The 16,796-nt window shown below is 38.5% G+C and overlaps 1 protein-coding gene across 31 annotated transcripts in view; it reads left to right on the forward strand.

Moving 5' to 3' along the window:
- Nucleotides 1-16,796, forward strand: part of TCF4 (transcription factor 4) — a 356,945-nt gene that overhangs the window by 175,450 nt on the left and 164,699 nt on the right. For 26 of the 31 annotated variants that reach the window (XM_058692003.1, XM_058692006.1, XM_058692012.1 and 23 more), the window contains one exon: nt 5,123-5,187. In XM_058692003.1, coding sequence (XP_058547986.1) covers nt 5,123-5,187 — 65 coding nt within the window. Of the gene's footprint in view, nt 1-4,984; nt 5,019-5,122; nt 5,188-6,477; nt 6,599-6,808; nt 7,066-7,629; nt 7,648-16,796 lie in introns of those variants that run through there. The other 5 variants (XM_058692020.1, XM_058692022.1, XM_058692024.1 and 2 more) reach the window with 5 other exon arrangements.

Here is a 16,796-nt window from a genome sequence, read left to right on the forward strand (position 1 = left end):
AAAAAAAAATTAATAGGGTAACCAGGGATGATGGGTTGGGGTTGGGGACAGAGATTTATTCTGATCCGAACATGGTTATGATGAGTTCCCCAGTCTAATGCCAGGGAACAAAAGGCTCATTCTTCAGTTCCCAGAATGAGGATTAACAGCGAAACAGCCTTGCTTGGCTTGTCCTGAAGCATCAGATAATTTTTCATTAAGGCTTTTCATGGGATGATATGTTCCACTGGTATAGGTACATCTTTTTCAGTGGTGGATGAAATACCTACCATGTGTATTTCATTTTTAAAGTGACCTTTTAAGAATGAAAGGCCAGAAAGCCAAACATGACCTTGTTATTACCCTACTGGTCAACTACAGCCTATCTTCAGAAATCATGTTATCAGTAAGTTGTTCTTGTCTGTTTCCATGTGGATTAGAATTGTTCAGGTGCAGTAATCTACCAAAGGTGATACTTCTTGGATGTATCCTTGTAAATAAATGGACTTATGAGATCATGTTTGCTTTAAGTGATGTTTTCATTCTCATCCGGTTTCCTTGGCATTCCCTTACAATAGGATACCATGGATATATTGAAAGAAAAAAATAGAAGTCAAATGGAAAATGATATAAGAATATAAAAGTATTACATTTGGAATTTTATAGACATTTGTTAACAGTAATGCCCCTAAACAAAAACCATTTTTCCCCCCTTACCTTCCCAGGGCAGCAAGATAAAGGCTTTATTGAATAGATCAACAAAAATATTGGCCTTTAAAAAATTGGAAGCAGCTTATATTTTCTGCTTAGGTTTATGTTTCAAGGGCAACAGAAGAAGCAAGGGAATCCTTTATTGATTATCAATTGCTGCCATTTTAATAGTCAAATTTAAATATAGGTTTTAGCAGCTGATGGGTTCAATTTGGTCAAAACACGTGTTGACTTTCTGGATTGTTTGCTCACTGTAGATGCCGACTTGTTCTGGAGAAGGGGCTGCGTGTTGATCTCCTTTGTCTCCAGAAGGATTGATTGACGGATGTTGTGTCTGCTCATTTACAGCATTTTTCTTGCTTAATTTAAAAAATTGTGACATAGTATTACATGTTCCTTGTATACATCATTTTTGCAGAAGAAAGTTGTTTAGCCAATATGTCGACTTAGTTTATGAAATCCTCTCTATAGCTTTCATTCAGCCTTCAGTGTACTCCATTAGGTCATATCATTCGTTTCGTGCAAGGCAAATCATCACCAGCAGCAAAGTTTAACATTTGGTCCTTTTAGGTATAAAAATGAATCAAATGCCTGACAAGATTGGTTTCTGGTATATATTTCAGAATCCCCCCCCCCCCCAACCCCTTTACGGGCATACAACAAATGTTACTAACGGGTACTTTTAGTTTCTAAAATATGGACAGCAGTAGTCCATGCAGTAAAAGACTTGAGCGATTAATGCCACCCTTATGCCTCTTCTGAGTAGTTTTCGCCATGGGGCTTGGCACTGCCACCATTGTCTTTGTGCCAAAAAATATCCGCAGCGGCTGTCGCATCGTCGTACTAGAGGGTTGTCTCGAAAATTCCGCAGTGAACGCGCCGGGTTTGTTCATCGCTGCTATCTCTTTTAAATATTGGGAAAATAGAACCTTCAGCTCTTTCAGGGCTTCATTGTGGTTGTGGGGATGGGGGGGGAGGTGGGTGTTGAAGAATGGAGAAAGGAGGAAAGAAGCTGTCCGCGCCAGCCAGTAGGTATAAGTGACAAAAACCCATGCCTGACATAGAGGAAACGCAGATAGTTAGGGGCTTTTGTGTTCATGAGCACAGATAGTCACTTAAGAATCCTACTCAGACATGTTATCAGTGCTCTTGAAAATTTTATTATCTGAAACAAATGTTCCAGTGAATTTTAAGCAGAAAATCAACATCAAAACCATAGCTAATTTTTAATGGACAGTTTACACGAAAGATATATATATGTACATATATATATTCTTTAGAAACTGAGATGTCATTGTAAAATGGCTGCTGTTTGTCATTAGCAAATGATAGGAACAGATATAATATGTTTGAGAAGGTGCTCAGTTTGCCCACAGTCCCTGATTATTTTGCTCCCAAACAGGGGTTTGGGCTGTGAGGGCAGATTTATAGTTGAATTTGGGAACAAAAAGATGTAATAAAGTTAAAGGCTTACACTATCAGAATGAAATGTGTTCTCTCATGATCTCTGGAGCGATCTATTTGATGGTAAAAGTGGATGCTACAGATGAAATCTTTACAAGGAGCATAATCCTAAAAAAAAAAAAAATTAAAAAAAAAAAAGTGCACCTCCCAGCCTCCTGCTGGCTGCGCTGCCTCTTTGGTACCTCGCAGACTTCGACAGAGTCCTGGACGGGTGCCCATTGATGTCATGGAAACACTCAAATTACTGAGAATGATTCATGTCTATGCTGGTCTCTTATCCTCCCCCACACAAACAGGAGTAGATTTTTAACCCTGACAACTTGTAATTTGCAGTGGGTTTATTTTTGTATCTGGATAAATATTTTTTAACAAGCAAAATTAAGATTAAGCAGTCTGTATCTGATATGATAGTAAAGAATGCTGGGTCTATGTAGCCAAGAGTACTTTGGGGACTCTGTGCAGCGTGAATTCATATTCTTCTCGTCTCTCCCTCCTCCTTGTCTCCCTTCCTTCCTACCCCCTTGCTCTTTTCATTTCATTCTCCCTCTCTTTATTTCTCTCCTTTCTCTTCCGTTTATTTTCATTCATATTCTCTTTCCCTCCCTCCCTCCCTCTCTCTTCCTCCTCCTCCTCCTCCTCCTCCTCCTCCTCCTCCTCCTCCTCCTCCTCCTCCTCCTCCTCCTTCTTCTTCTTCTTCTTCTTCTTCTTCTTCTTCTTCTTCTTCTTCTTCTTCTTCTTCTTCTCTCCCTCTCCCTCTCCCTCTCCCTCTCCCTCTCCCTCTCCCTCTCCCTCTCTCTCCCCCCTCCCCTCTCTCCCCCTTACTATTTGCACTGATCTTCTACCTTTAAAATGATGGAAGGAATAGCCCCAGCTTATATATATGAATTGAGACAAATCCTGGTAGGAACCAGGTCTCTGTGCTGGAGTCAGGGGTGGGAAATAATACCAGGTGGTGAAATTCTATAGGGGATAGCTTCAGTAATTCCTTCTAGAGAAAAATTAGATAGCCTTTCTTCCTTCCTACTATATTTTGCAATCTGATTTTTAGAAATTACCCAAACAGGACACTACATGTTTGTTCACTTAACTGGGAAGTCAGAGTAAATTCTCCTTTATCCATCTATCTTTCTATCTGTCTGTCTGCCTACCTCCCTACTCCACCTGCTTTTCTGATTGTTAAAAAAGTGGATATTACATCACAGTGAACTATGTGGTGGCTGTATTGAAGCTTTTTAGACATAAGAGCATAAGGAAGGACATATGTCATTTGTTAGCTCATAAAGGTCGAGCTTTTTCTGTTAGTAATATTTACAAAGAGAAATTAAAGAGTATAAGTTTACACTTGGTTTACACAGAAGAGTACGTATGTCTGTATGACCACTTATGCTTCTGAAATGGGTAAACGTGTCTTTTCTTTAACGTAAAATCCTCATACAATGAAAGTTATTCTCTTAGATCTTTCTTGATAGACAGTCTATGAGATGGTATCCTGTTTCATTGGAATTGAAACTGATATGGACATTGATTTTCTACTTTGCCCTCAACACAATACCAGAAATGGGGTAGGGGGGAAGTGTTTTCCTAAGCCTGAGATTCATTGAAGCTAGTAGAAAAGTTAATACTGAGAGAGAAATTTTAACACTCAGGTTTGGCTTTTTTTTTGAAAATCATCTTCCATTTTATGTATATAGTGACTTAGCTACAAGGTGCACTTTTGACAAGATAGAAGATTTATTAAAGATAGGTTCTTTGTGTGGTGTCAGGAAGGTAGACTCTAATAGCATTGTCATTGAACCAAAAGATAAAAAATGACTACTGTTACTTTTAACATTTATTTTAACTGGAGTTGAGGGAGGAAAACTTGGGGGTTGTAAACTTTAGAAGGATTTCAATTCAGTGTCTCAAAATACCACTGTTGAGTCTTCCCATTGGAAAAAAGAACAGTAGAGTCCTGGGTGTAAAGTACTGTGCACCCTTAAGCTCTACTCTTGAAGAAAGAAGTAACCCTCCCTCTTGGGGTGGGGCTTATGTTCTGGACACCTAGTCATGTCACTAGTCCTTTTTAATGTCCTAATATGGATCAATTTTCTATGACAACTCTTCATATGTCACTAAATTCTACTGCTTAGATCTCTTGAAATGTGGTTTCATTGTCTCCCTTGCAGATTATTAAGGCTAAAGATACTTCTAAAATAAACAAATGAGCAGCCTTGATGTTATCCTTAGATGTGGCCAGATAGCATCTGAGGCTCTATATATCTCTGTAGAGCCATCTACGGATAAAAACTGAGTTGTTAGAATTGGAACCAGACACTGACGTTGCCTTATTCCTTGTTCCACTGGGTCAGTTGGTAGAATCTGAATTTGGGTTCAGAGGGGGCAATTTTTCAAAATCCCCCTTTCCCAAATGTAAATTCCATCATCATTTCCATCATTATGGGGTGTACCCCTGGGAAAGGGAGCTTAAAAAAAGAGAGAGAGAGAGAGAGTCAGAATTTTGAGTAGTTTCTTTGCTATATTCACCATCTGGAGAGCCTTGATTGATTAGCTTTGGCCTCACCATTAAGTGTCAATATAATCAATGGGAATTACTAGACTAGGGTCATTACATAGATAATTTGCCTGCTGTGTAAATAAAAATGAAATTGTTTAAATTTTGTGAGAGAAAGAAAGTGAAAATAAGGGCTGACAATTTGTTTGTTAGAGAAAGTGGAGGCCATTGGAATGACAGTTTTTGGAAGTGTGGAGCAGTTTGGCTAAGAATAGGAATGAAGGATATTTTTTTTCCAGTTTATCATAGCCAGAGTGAGGAAGTGCTGTTCCCTCTCTTGCTTGCATACATTTGCCCGTAGTGCCTACTTTACGTATGTAAACATCGGGGAAGAGAAGTGGATGTCTGTTACCTGGAGATTTTTTTTTTTTTAAAGGAAAAACGTAATTTACACTTTTTTGTTGTTTCTCTTGGCAGGTAAAACAGAAAGGGGCTCCTACTCATCTTATGGGAGAGAATCAAACTTACAGGGTTGCCACCAGGTAAGTGAGACTCTTGCTTGGGGAAGGGTTGAGAGAATTAACCTGGTAAATGACGGTTTGTTTTGTAAATTAGGTGATGCATCTTAGACTGTGGCACTAAGATGCACCGAAAGTCTGCCGATGCCTCCCTCTTCTAAAAAGTAACGAAATAACACAGACCTTGGAAGTAATAAACACCTCGTCTCTAGATCCCTGCTGTATCAGAACTACATTCACTGGCTTGTTTTTATTTTTTAATCCATCAGCCGGTACCAGTGGCACTGTTTGCAAACCAGCAACGCCGGTTAAAGTGGTTCTATCAAAAGAGTTTATTTGCAATTAAGAACTTGAGAATTTCTCACACTAGAAATACTTCATGCAGCCATGTGTCAGACCCTGGGTTCGGGTGGTTATTGCCCTAAATTATAGTTTTCATAGGGGCTGTATGATGTTGTGTGAAAACAGGGTTGTATTGAGGGATAAAAATGTCTGTGAAAATATGATTTGTTGTCCCTTTTTGTTTCTGAATTGTTTTTGGCTGGAAGTCAAGGCCAGCAGGCTAACAGCAAAGCCGTCTCAAGGGAAGCATGCGTGAGCTAGAAAAATAAGAATACTTTAATTAAATAATAAAATGCCAGTGTAATACAAAGGTATAGCGTGTGTGTGTTTGCGTCTGTGTGCACTCTGCATTTGCATACTTTTCACTGCCCAGAGAAAGCCCAGTTCTGAAAATAATATCCAGAGCCCAAAGTATAAGCTTTAAGACAATTGAGTTTTTATAGATGTGTTCTTTTTTATTTCAATATTGGAATTAATCGCATCTTTAAAATCTTTTGTTTGAGATTTCTTTTTCTTTTTTGCATTGGTTTCTTACTTTGGAAAACTCTTGATAAAATTGAATAATCCTGTCAAATATTCAAAGCTTTCTACTGTTTTATTCCTCATTTAAGCAGAATGTACCTTCTTGTGCTAGAAAGGGAATGCTTGCTCTCTGGAACCCTCTCACCCTCCCATTTTCTTTAGTGAAATGGGTAAAAAAAAAATCAATTTTGAATTTTTGAAACAACCTGTTTAATATATCCTGGAAAACGTAAGCAAATAGTTTTAGCAATGAAATAGAGCCCGTGAAGGATGAAGGATTTACCTTTATGGATCAGTCATATGTCACTAAAGGTGGAATTCTGGTGGAGGTTTCTTCCCGCCCCCCCCCCCCCCCGATATATTTGCATTTTTAAAGTTGCCTCCTCTGGCCCAGCTACCAATTCAATCCTATTCGGCATCTAAAAGATTGGTTGCGATGAGGGGAACCGTGCTTGGTTAAGAAGTCCTGCTGCACAAGCTGCAGAGTACAGTTCATGGCAGTTTGTTTGGAAAGAATTCTGCAGGAAAGAAATTTACAGCCATTCCAGCACAACGGAAACATCTTTGGAATGTGAGTGCAAATGTTCGGGGCAGATAGCTCGGGCGACAAGCCTCTTAGTGCCGAGTCTCTAGTGTAAAGCTCCCAATTCCTGCAGAAGAGCCGGTTCCTGTGTATCTGGTTTCTGAGGGTCAAGGCAGAGGTCATTAGAGTTTTGGGGAGAAGAAAGTTGACAACATCCTTCCTTTTTGCAGATGGTCATGGCAGAGGTCTCTGTTTTCGCTGGGCCTCTTTTTCTGGTCAATGAGAGAATAGGCTTCCTCGCCCCTGTATCCTTTCTTACTAATAGGAATTGGCGTGATTCCTCACAGACACAAAGATTTCCTCTGCTGAGTAAGCGCGAGGCCCCTTAACTTGTTAAAGCATCATCCAGACCGCGTGAGTCTGTCTGTGTATGTGCAGGGACACAGACCCTCCCTCGGTTTGTGGGAAATACTTCCCTCGGGTGAAACTGAAGTGATTTTTTTGGCAGACACAAGGTGAGGAGTGGAAGGGGGCAGAGGGTGGAGTAGAGGTGGACGGACTGGTGTGTGATGGCTGAATTTCCGGGCCTTGGGAGGCTCGTTTTGAGACATTCATGTCCAGGAAAATTCTGTTGTATATAGGAGTATGAGTGCATATGCTTTTCTTAAAAAGTCTTCATAATGTAGCTGTGGAGTGTGGCGATTCTGTCATTCTTATTTCTGCTTCGTGGTCGTGAGTCTTGCAAGAACCGACTATCTCTGTGCTTTAGCATGGTCTCAGCAGTAACCATAAACAGTGTGATCACTTAAGGATAAATAAAAGAGCAAAATTTTGGAAATCCCCTGATTGAGAAAATTGAGGCTGGAGAGGAAAAGTGCACATACTATGAATTTCTTCTGCTTTCCGTGAAATTTGAGAATAGAGCAGACCATAGTGTGTCTCTTCCAGTGAATGTTTCTCTTATGCCGAATTGCTTTTTGAATCCCCGTCTCCAACACCAGCTATGCAAACCAAAAAGAAAAGCAAAGTGTCGGGTACTTGGGCTTCAAGTCTAAGTAGCAGATCACAGCTGAAATGATTCCCCACTGTGTGGTAAGGTGAGTGGCTTCCTGGAGAGAAAGCTTTTGTTTTCTCCTGTTTACTACATTATGGAGATGCTGGGTGGAAATCCTATAGATGGTATGCCCTGAGGAGCTCCAAAAGCAGCTTTATCATATTATAACAATGTATCCTGTGGACTTAGAGGATTGAGCACTGTTACATGGGAACATGCTTATTCCAGTCCCAAATAGCCTTTTGTCTGGTGTAGAGAAATAGCGGTGGTAAGCAACAGGTAGCAAAATGCTGTCCTGGAGAAATAAATTATTATTTTGAAGTGTATGGTATTTGAAAATGCATCAGGTTAAAAAAAATATTACACGTATCTGTGATGTCCCTCTTGAGGATTTAACATGAATAGTGAAAAACATGTGGCTTTTTGAAAAGTAGATATTTTAGCCAAAAAAACAAAAGCTGGCAGGTTCTTTTTAAGTTGTTTTCATTAAAAATAGTAATATGAATTCATTAATGCATTTCCACGTAAAATTATCAGAAATAAACATGGTAACTTTTTCAGACTTTTGAAACTGTGTAGATAATGAACCAATAGGCAAAAGCAAAGCGGCCAAATGGACTTTTTTTTAGTCCTCATTAAATATGGCAAAACTAATTTAAATCAAATTGGGGTACGGAAATCACACCCAGGCTTAAAATGTTCTTGCCAAATTGCAACCTCATACTACTTTTACTGAGAGAAAATAAAATTTATAATGGAAAGTCTGACAGAAATGAAAATGAGCGGAAATGAAGTTTTTCGCAAGATAGTCCAACCTCTATCCGGTAACCAATAACTAATACCTAATGGGCATCATTGAAGATCACAAAAGGAAAAAAAAAAACAATGTCATTTGCTTTTGGCCTCTTTTGCTGCTTTGAATAGGATGTTTGGTGAATGCAAACTTTTTAATCTTGCCGAGATCTTCTGTTTTTGAATGGAATGATGATGTCAACACAAGTGATTGTTATTAAGGCAGAAGTTTTCTCCTTAAATGAAAGTTCAGGATGGATTATCAGGAATTGTTTGTCTTTTCTTTTTTGGGATATAGACCAGGTCTACAGCAATCGTTTCATTATTAGTATCTCCTGGGCAAGTTTTGTGGTGTGTGTGTGTGTGTGTGTGTGTGTGTGTGTGTGTGTGTACTATATGGAAAGCTGGGCCCTATCTGAGACCAATTAAATTAGAATCTTATGAGTTGGGCCTTTGCTTTTCTGACAGTTCCCAGGTGATGTACTGTGTAGCTAGGTTTGATGATTTCCTAGAATGTTCTATAGGAATGTACTGTATTTTAAAGATGTGTTCAAAAACTGGTATTGCCAGTGACCTTGAAAGAGCTTTTAGACTTTTTGCCTTAATTTGATTATTCAAGACATGGATATATACTGCATAAAAACTTCATTTAAAAGGCAGTGAGAATTAGTGATTTACTGAAAATCAGGAGGACGCCTTGATGTCTTTATACAAAATTCTGCAACTGTGAATGTCCCAGCCCATATCTTGTTTTCTCTAGTGAAGTCCAAGGCTCTAACCTCAACTGCATTCTTTTTCTTTCTCAGCAAGTAATCAAATAGGACTATGCTGATAAAGTTATTTGATGTTGAGACCTTAAAACCAACGGGATTTAAGAATTAGGCATAATCTCAGATACTTCTGTTAAATTCCAGAAACTTTGAAGCTATAGAAAATGGATCTTCTCTATATGAAATTTGACTTGCTCATAAACTTCATTTTTGATTCATTGAAATTAAACATTATAGTTTGTTCTGAAACGAATTACACATTTATGAACTGATTGTTTTTCTTTTGATTATTTTTATTTTTGATACAGACAGAATTACAAGTGACTTAATTCGAAAACTTTTGGCCCCTTTAAGTTTTCCTTATCTAAAGTCAAAATAGGAAGCATGGAAGCAAAAAAGGCATGAAATCCTTTGTTCTTAAAAAAAAAATGGCTACTTGGATCTTGTGGAAGCAGAAATGCATCTTGTTTTTTACTTTGACATTACACTTAAGTGTTTGTTCACAGTGGACAGTAAATCAGTCTGGGTCCAATGCATTCTTCCGAGGACCCTCTACCGCCCACGTACTGTGCCTGTGTATTGCCTTATGCTTCCCTTCCATAGCGCCTCTTGGATTGTTGAATGCTGATTTCTGGCGAGATTCTGTAAACTCCTACAAGGCAGGAGCCACGTTGGCTTTATCTTGCACTATGTGTACTCTGTGACTAGCAGGGTGAGAATTGTGATAACCTAAGGTTTATGGCCCCAGCATCACATTTTGAGACCGGGAAGTCGGAATAGCAATGTATGGGAACCATTAGTTAGCATTGTTTTCATGCCTACAAAAATGAGAAAATCCATACTGTCTCAAAGAAAGTCCTTTGGAAGTCTGCCCTTCTAATGTGCTGTGCAGACCCCGGAATGACACACAGGTCATAGCGTGGAAAGTCACTCGTCACTTACAGGGCGCCGGGTACTGGCCCCGGGCTGGTCTCACTGTTCTAGGCTGAACGTTCTCAAAGAAGATGATGAGAGAATTCTATGTTCTGGGTTTCCGGTGGGCATGTTATTGGAACCAAAGGTGAGAATCCAGTCCCATCCTTTTGGAGTATGCCAGTGAGGACAGTGGGGCACAGTATTTATAATCATGATGACTTCAGACATCACAGGGCCCGAGTTTACCGCGTGTGTGCCATCGCGACTGTGCCCCAGGCAGCTGTTCATGCAGCAGCTTGTTTGTTTTGGGGGCATTGTTAATGGGTGGACCTCTCACCCAATACCAGCCATCCCAAAACTCACCAAAGGGGAGAATGGAGACATTCTTTCATCGCATTGGTGAGCAGATATTTATTGGCCCTCTACCTGTGTGTTAGGTACTATGGAAAAAAACAAGGGGAGGCTCTTACATGTTTTCCCTTCAACACCTATAGCAGCTTTCTGAACAGAGACCATCAAGCTCCATTTATTTAATTAAAAAATGTTTAGACATCTTACGTAGCATAAATTTCCAAATACTTAGAAAAGTTGAAAAAACAATAAAATGAAGTGTCGTATACCCACCACTTATATTAAACAGTTGCTAATATTTATTATATTTGCTTCATGTAGATAAATGTATATGTACATTTTTCAGTGAACCATTGTTAAGTGGCAGACCTAATAAGATTTCACCCCTAGATTTTTCACGTCTTTTAAAATTAAAAACACTTAGCCATTGAAATAAAATACTATTATCACTCCTAAAGAAAATAATAATAATTTCCCAATCTAATACCCTATTTGTATTCACATTTCTTAAAATGTCCTCCCATGAAAATGTCCTCAGTAGCTTTTTTTTTTTCAGTCATCGCATTCATGCGTGGTATTTGGTTTCTATTGTCTCTTTATAATTTCTTTTAAACTAGAACAATTCCTGTAATTAAAAAAAAATATTTACTTTAAAGAAATCAGGCCAGTTGTCTTGAAAAATATTCCTCTATCTAGAATTGCCAGCTTATTTCTTTGTGGTACTGTTTAATTTGTTATCTATCACTTGTCTTACCTACAGATGGGAAATTATGTCTAAAGGTTTATTCGTATGGATGCTACACATTTTGGGCCCGAGTATGTCATAGATGATGCTATGTGCTTCATATTATATTCCATTCGGAGGCATATAATGTCAAGTTATGCTGCTACTGATGATGCTGACTTTAATCACTTGGTGAAAGTGGGGACCCCCAGATTCTTTCTCTTGTAAAGAAATCTTTCTCTTGCAATCAGTAAACAGTTGTTGTGTTGTTACTTTCGCACTGGGCAGATATTCCATTTCCTCAGTACTCTTAGGCTTGATGGTTTTAGCATACATTGATGATGCTTGCTTTTGAAGTAGTGATTAAAAAAAAACACCATCATTTCATCTTAATTTATAGCTGATATTCTTCTGTAAAAAGCTTTCTTTCATTGCTCGTATTTTAGCACTGGTAATTTAAATATTTCATACATATACAAGTTTAATGCTAATAATCCTTGTATTAAATATGGTACTGGAGGGAACTGGAAGCATTAAAGCATTTTTAAAGTCTCTTAAGGTATATTGATTAAAAAAAAACTGTTGTGGCTCAGGGTAATGGTCAGAAAAGCTTTAATTGCAAGAAGAATAAGGCAAGTATGTTTCCTTGCAAACTAAACTCTAGCATTTTGCTGAAATTTTAGACCTTATGACAATGTCTCTATCACTCGCTCTTAGATGAATCTTATAAGCAGTGGAGTTTCTCTAGATTCTCACATTGTCCCCTCTATACTCCAGTAATTATTCTTAAAGACCTCACAAGACTGACTGTCAGTGGCTGACCGACTGAGGCCGATAGGCAGCTGTGATTCTCAAAGTTGTCTCGGTGATGGTCACTGAGATAGTGGGTCTAGTCCCTCCCCAGTCCGTGCACAACCCGGATGTGGCTGATGAGTGGATGTCAAAATGAATGGATCTCTAAAAGTTAGTCCGAGCTCAATCTAGAGGAAGCCTGGGAAGTAATACTAGGTGCCAGTAGAAACTTTTATGCTGATTGTTATTGTCCTCATTTAATGATTAATAAAGTGAAGCCCAGAGAAGTAGAGCAAGCAGGACTAAGGTCACATCCCAAGTGAGCTTCAGAGCCAGATTCTGAACTCTGAAATAACTGGTTTTAAAGCCGGTGCTTTTCCAGTGTGGGTTCCCTGCTGCCCCACCTATGACGAGGTTTCTAGGCTCAAAGATCCATATTGCAGCCCATCTGGAAAACCACTTTTGGTAGGTACCAGGCCACTGGAGAGTCTGGGCCTAACATGGTGCCTAGAATAGTAGCTTCACTCAGGTCTGTTAAGGATGTGCTAGAACTCTGTGCCCTTGGCGGGAGGTTGGCGGCCGGGGGGGGGGGGGGTGGGGGGACCACATGGCTCCTGACTGCCTGGCCCTTTTTGGTTGTTCTTATTTTTAAGTAAACCGCCTGTGTCTATATGCATGATCCATTCTGTAATTTCAGAATTAGCATGTGTAATTTCATTAAAACCAATAAAGCTTCCCTGTGAAAAGGCTGGGGTAGAATATGCCAATTCACATTTTAGCAACAGCATGAACACTTTCTTAAAAATGTATAGATTATATTTGGGCCTTGCTTTTTGTGCAATGCAGGCAGAATATGGTTTGCTATTACATGAATTTGGATTCTTCATAGAGCAAACTAGTTTTCCAAAAATATAAGAACTACATAGAGTCAAATTCTAAAACCATACCTTTCTCAGGCTCTTAAATGTGACCCCATAATTTTTCGATTATGGCATTTAACTCACTTGTGAAATACATGAAATGACATATATGTGTTAGAAGCACAGGCAAGTTTTATACAACAGTTCAGGACAGTGAGTGCATGAAAAAAATGAAATTGCTTTGAGATGATTTATGGGACACCAAAAAGAAAAAAAGAAAAAGGAGTCCTGGTATCCAAATGGAAATTTCACTAGAATCTTGGGATTAACTTCTCTTTTCCTGTAAGACGTATTTGGGAGGTTTTGATAACCACTAGCAATTAGGAACTCAGTTCATCTTTATATGTTTTATATGTAAAGAGAAAGGGGAAAAATCAATTAGTGACTAAACAATTGGTTTCACACTGACATGTACTTGATAAAAGTTAATGTTGAAATGAGCCTGCCTATAGTATAGAAATCGGGATAGCCCTAAAGCTTCTTTCCAGAAGGAAGGAAGTATACTCCCAATGCCGTGTCAGGAAAACTTTTCAATATAAAATGGCAGAAATATTTATTCCTTTATGAGCATGCTTGAAATGGTTTCATCACTAAGGAGGTATCTTCTGGAACTCTTAGAACGGAAGACCCCCAAGTTAAAATAGTGGGAACACTGCAAGATCCCAACAAAACCCCATAATCTTTTTAGAAATAAATACTTTAGAAAGGAATAGATACCGAGTCTGCTGCCGGACCTGATACGGTAACCTGCTTAGAACTGAGCCTCATCCTTTGAAAAATTGGGTGTCTGTGTTCTGGATGTTTATGTGGATTTCTTTACATATACTTTCACTCACAGATAAACTAAACTGAGCTTCCTAAAGCCTGGACCTTTTATGTTCAGTGTGTTATTTATTATCCAACAGAAGTAGTTTCTTGGGAGAAGAAAACCGGCAAGAATACATAGTTGCATTTGCTTTAGGATTTCTAGTGCATAAATGTTTTTTTCATAGTATGGCACTTATTTTTGTACTTAATAAAGGGAGAAGTCCAGTTTTGGTGGGATAGCATTCTTGGCCTGGCACTTCCCCAGATTTTGTTAAATAGAATATGTCATCACTGTTTAATTCTTATGGTAACTTAATGAAATCTATGTAACCGTTGATTTCATTACTCTCTCCTTTCAAAAGACATCTTCTAGTGAAGGCTTTCTATGACATTTAAAAAAAAAACGCTAGATACATCTTATTTTCAACCTACCTCAAAGCCACATTTGTGTAAATTTGGGACAATGACACTTCAGTGATAAGAAAGTAATTAGGAGGAATATCATTGAGCTTTTCAAGCAGTGACCATTCTCTAGAGCCCTAGATGTGGGGGTACCTGTGTATCAGGGTCTGACTGTGCATGCACACGGAATAATCTGAGCTCATTTGTACAGTGATAATGAACAGCAGGGCACTGAATCTTTTCAGTTTTATTGGTATTGTATACAGTAAGTTATTAAATTTCATCTTTGTAATACACCTGCAGTAAAATAACAAAACATTGCTGCACTTAAGGAACATGTGTGTGTGGTACAATGCCCTCCCCCATCATTTCAGCCCCCCCCCAACAGCTGCTTGCAGATTTCAAGATCCATTGTATATATTCCCTTGAGCCCACCTCTAATAATCGAGACACATCTGCCATCGCAGTATTATAGGCATATGTAGTTTTATTGAAAACTATACCTGTAAAAAAATTAAATAACTCCTACCTCAATTAAATTGGCAAGCTACCTTTTGCAAAGATCATATTGCAGACCTCCTGAGACCCAGTGAGTTCATTTTATTCTTATATTACAAATCACTAAATATGTTATTTTTATTTAGCCAAGTGGCTCATTTTTCTCATTCTTTGATAATAAGTCACTTTCATCTATTCTCACTTTTGTTTTCCTTTTCCGCCTCATCTCCACATATAAAAAAAAAATACCATGCAAGTTGTATGAAGGAAACACTGAGAGCCTCGCTGCAGTAAACACAGGATAAATAAAGTCAAAGGGAAAGGACCCAGCATGCAGCTTTAATTTTTAAGTGATTATTAAATAGACATAAAGGTTAAAAAATCAGGGTTAAAATATGAACTCATCTTGTGCTTTGATAGAGATTTTTACAATCTGTTTTGAGATCCATTTGATCACCATAATGGCAGAAAAGGAGATAATATGAAGAAAGAATGAGTTAAGAGGTCATACAAAACATACATAGATGATTAGATTAGATTCCTTACCTTAATATTTACTTTTTTTTTTGAAGAATGGGTCAATAATAAATGTCTATAAAATAAATTTTTATTCATACAGGAATAAAACAAGTATGTTAGGGTGTCTGTATAATTATTCATAGTAAATTAATCATGCCACAAGTACAGTGATTTAGTTAATAAGAAAAGTTTATGAGCTTGCTTCCTATTGTCAGAGAAAATTCTAAGGACTAGATGGCCACTATATGAACAGGAAGAAAACTGTGTACCCTTTTAGGAGGATGTGAAGGTTCCCCATCGCATAGTTCCTTAGAAAGAAAGAATGTTTTGTGCTATTCAAAGGGCAGTGTGTGAATGGACTGAGGGAATGAGACATGGGTGCCTGTTCCCCAAGTGAGTACACTTACGAAATAGATCCTCTGATGGCAGTTGGAAAGTGGCTGGTTCCATAGGAGAAAGTCACAGCTAAATAGTAGTGATTGTTGCCCCAATGTAGGTAGGAAATCAGGTTGCCTTATTGATCACCAGTCAGGATTAAAAATAGTCGCATTTAGTTTAAATGATGGATTTTCTTTTTTAATAATCAAGACTGTTGATTAAAACTGTTGGTCATTTAGTTCCACTGGGGTTGCCTGTGCCCATGAGATTATTCTCGGTCTCTGATCAACTAGGGTATTTTCTGCCCCTCTCACAGTTCACAGAGATTCAGAGTCTAGTGGGGATAAAAGGCCAAGTCCTAGGGGCACTTGGCTAGCTCAGTTGGTAGAGCATTCTGTTTCTTGATCTCAGGGTTGTGAGTTCAAGCTCCACGTTGGGCGTGGAGATTACTTTAAAAAAAAAAAAAAAAAAGCCGAGTCCTAGATAGGGTCATTGCTGACAACTAGGATCCCAAACCCCAAGAGAATCAGAATTCAAGATCTTAGAAGGATTTCAACTTTGTGAGTTTGTTTGTGTTATAGAAAAATACATTATACATTCTAAATAAATTTTTTGAACAAAACTCATGCACATGTGGGGGAATACTGCTTAATTCAGGCCATACTATTCCTTGGAAGCCCTATCAACAGAAATTTCTTCTCCTGGATGTGATTACCTTCTGTAGAAATACCTATTGCCAGTGCTTTTGATCTGTTTCTCTCACTGAGCTCTGCAACTCAGAACTGTCATGTGTAGAGTGACCGGTACAACACAACATCGACAGTGGTAAAAGATCTGCTGTGGACAATGACATGTGGCAAAGAAGAATGTCAACAGCTTCTACTACTCTGACATTGTCCCTCAAGGAGTCTTTCTGCGTCTCTACCATTTAACTGTCTCAACCAAAGAGAAATCACTAATGTAGATCTGTTCTCAGTCCTGTTGACACTTAGTTACTAAGTAAGATTTGCTTCAATTTGTTTCTAGAGTACAAGTCCTGGGTGTCATATTCTGGTAAGAATATTTAAGTTTAAGGTCTTATACGTGGAAGAAGGAACTATACTTGGATTTATTTCTAGGAGAACTTGTTCTCTATTCCCTTTTGCAGGTAACACATACATCCTATCATTCCTAGAGTGCAGACTGTCTCTATTTCATACCTCATTACAAAGCAGATTTTTCTTCTCATTGTATCCTAAGTAACTACATTGTTTCCTAAATTTCATAGTGTACCTTCAAAAACTCAGATGCCAAGATTGGAGGCTCCTATGGAGTTCTATTCAAT

This window comes from Neofelis nebulosa, chromosome 11 (genome assembly GCF_028018385.1).
Source record: "Neofelis nebulosa isolate mNeoNeb1 chromosome 11, mNeoNeb1.pri, whole genome shotgun sequence".
NCBI lineage: Eukaryota > Metazoa > Chordata > Mammalia > Carnivora > Felidae > Neofelis > Neofelis nebulosa.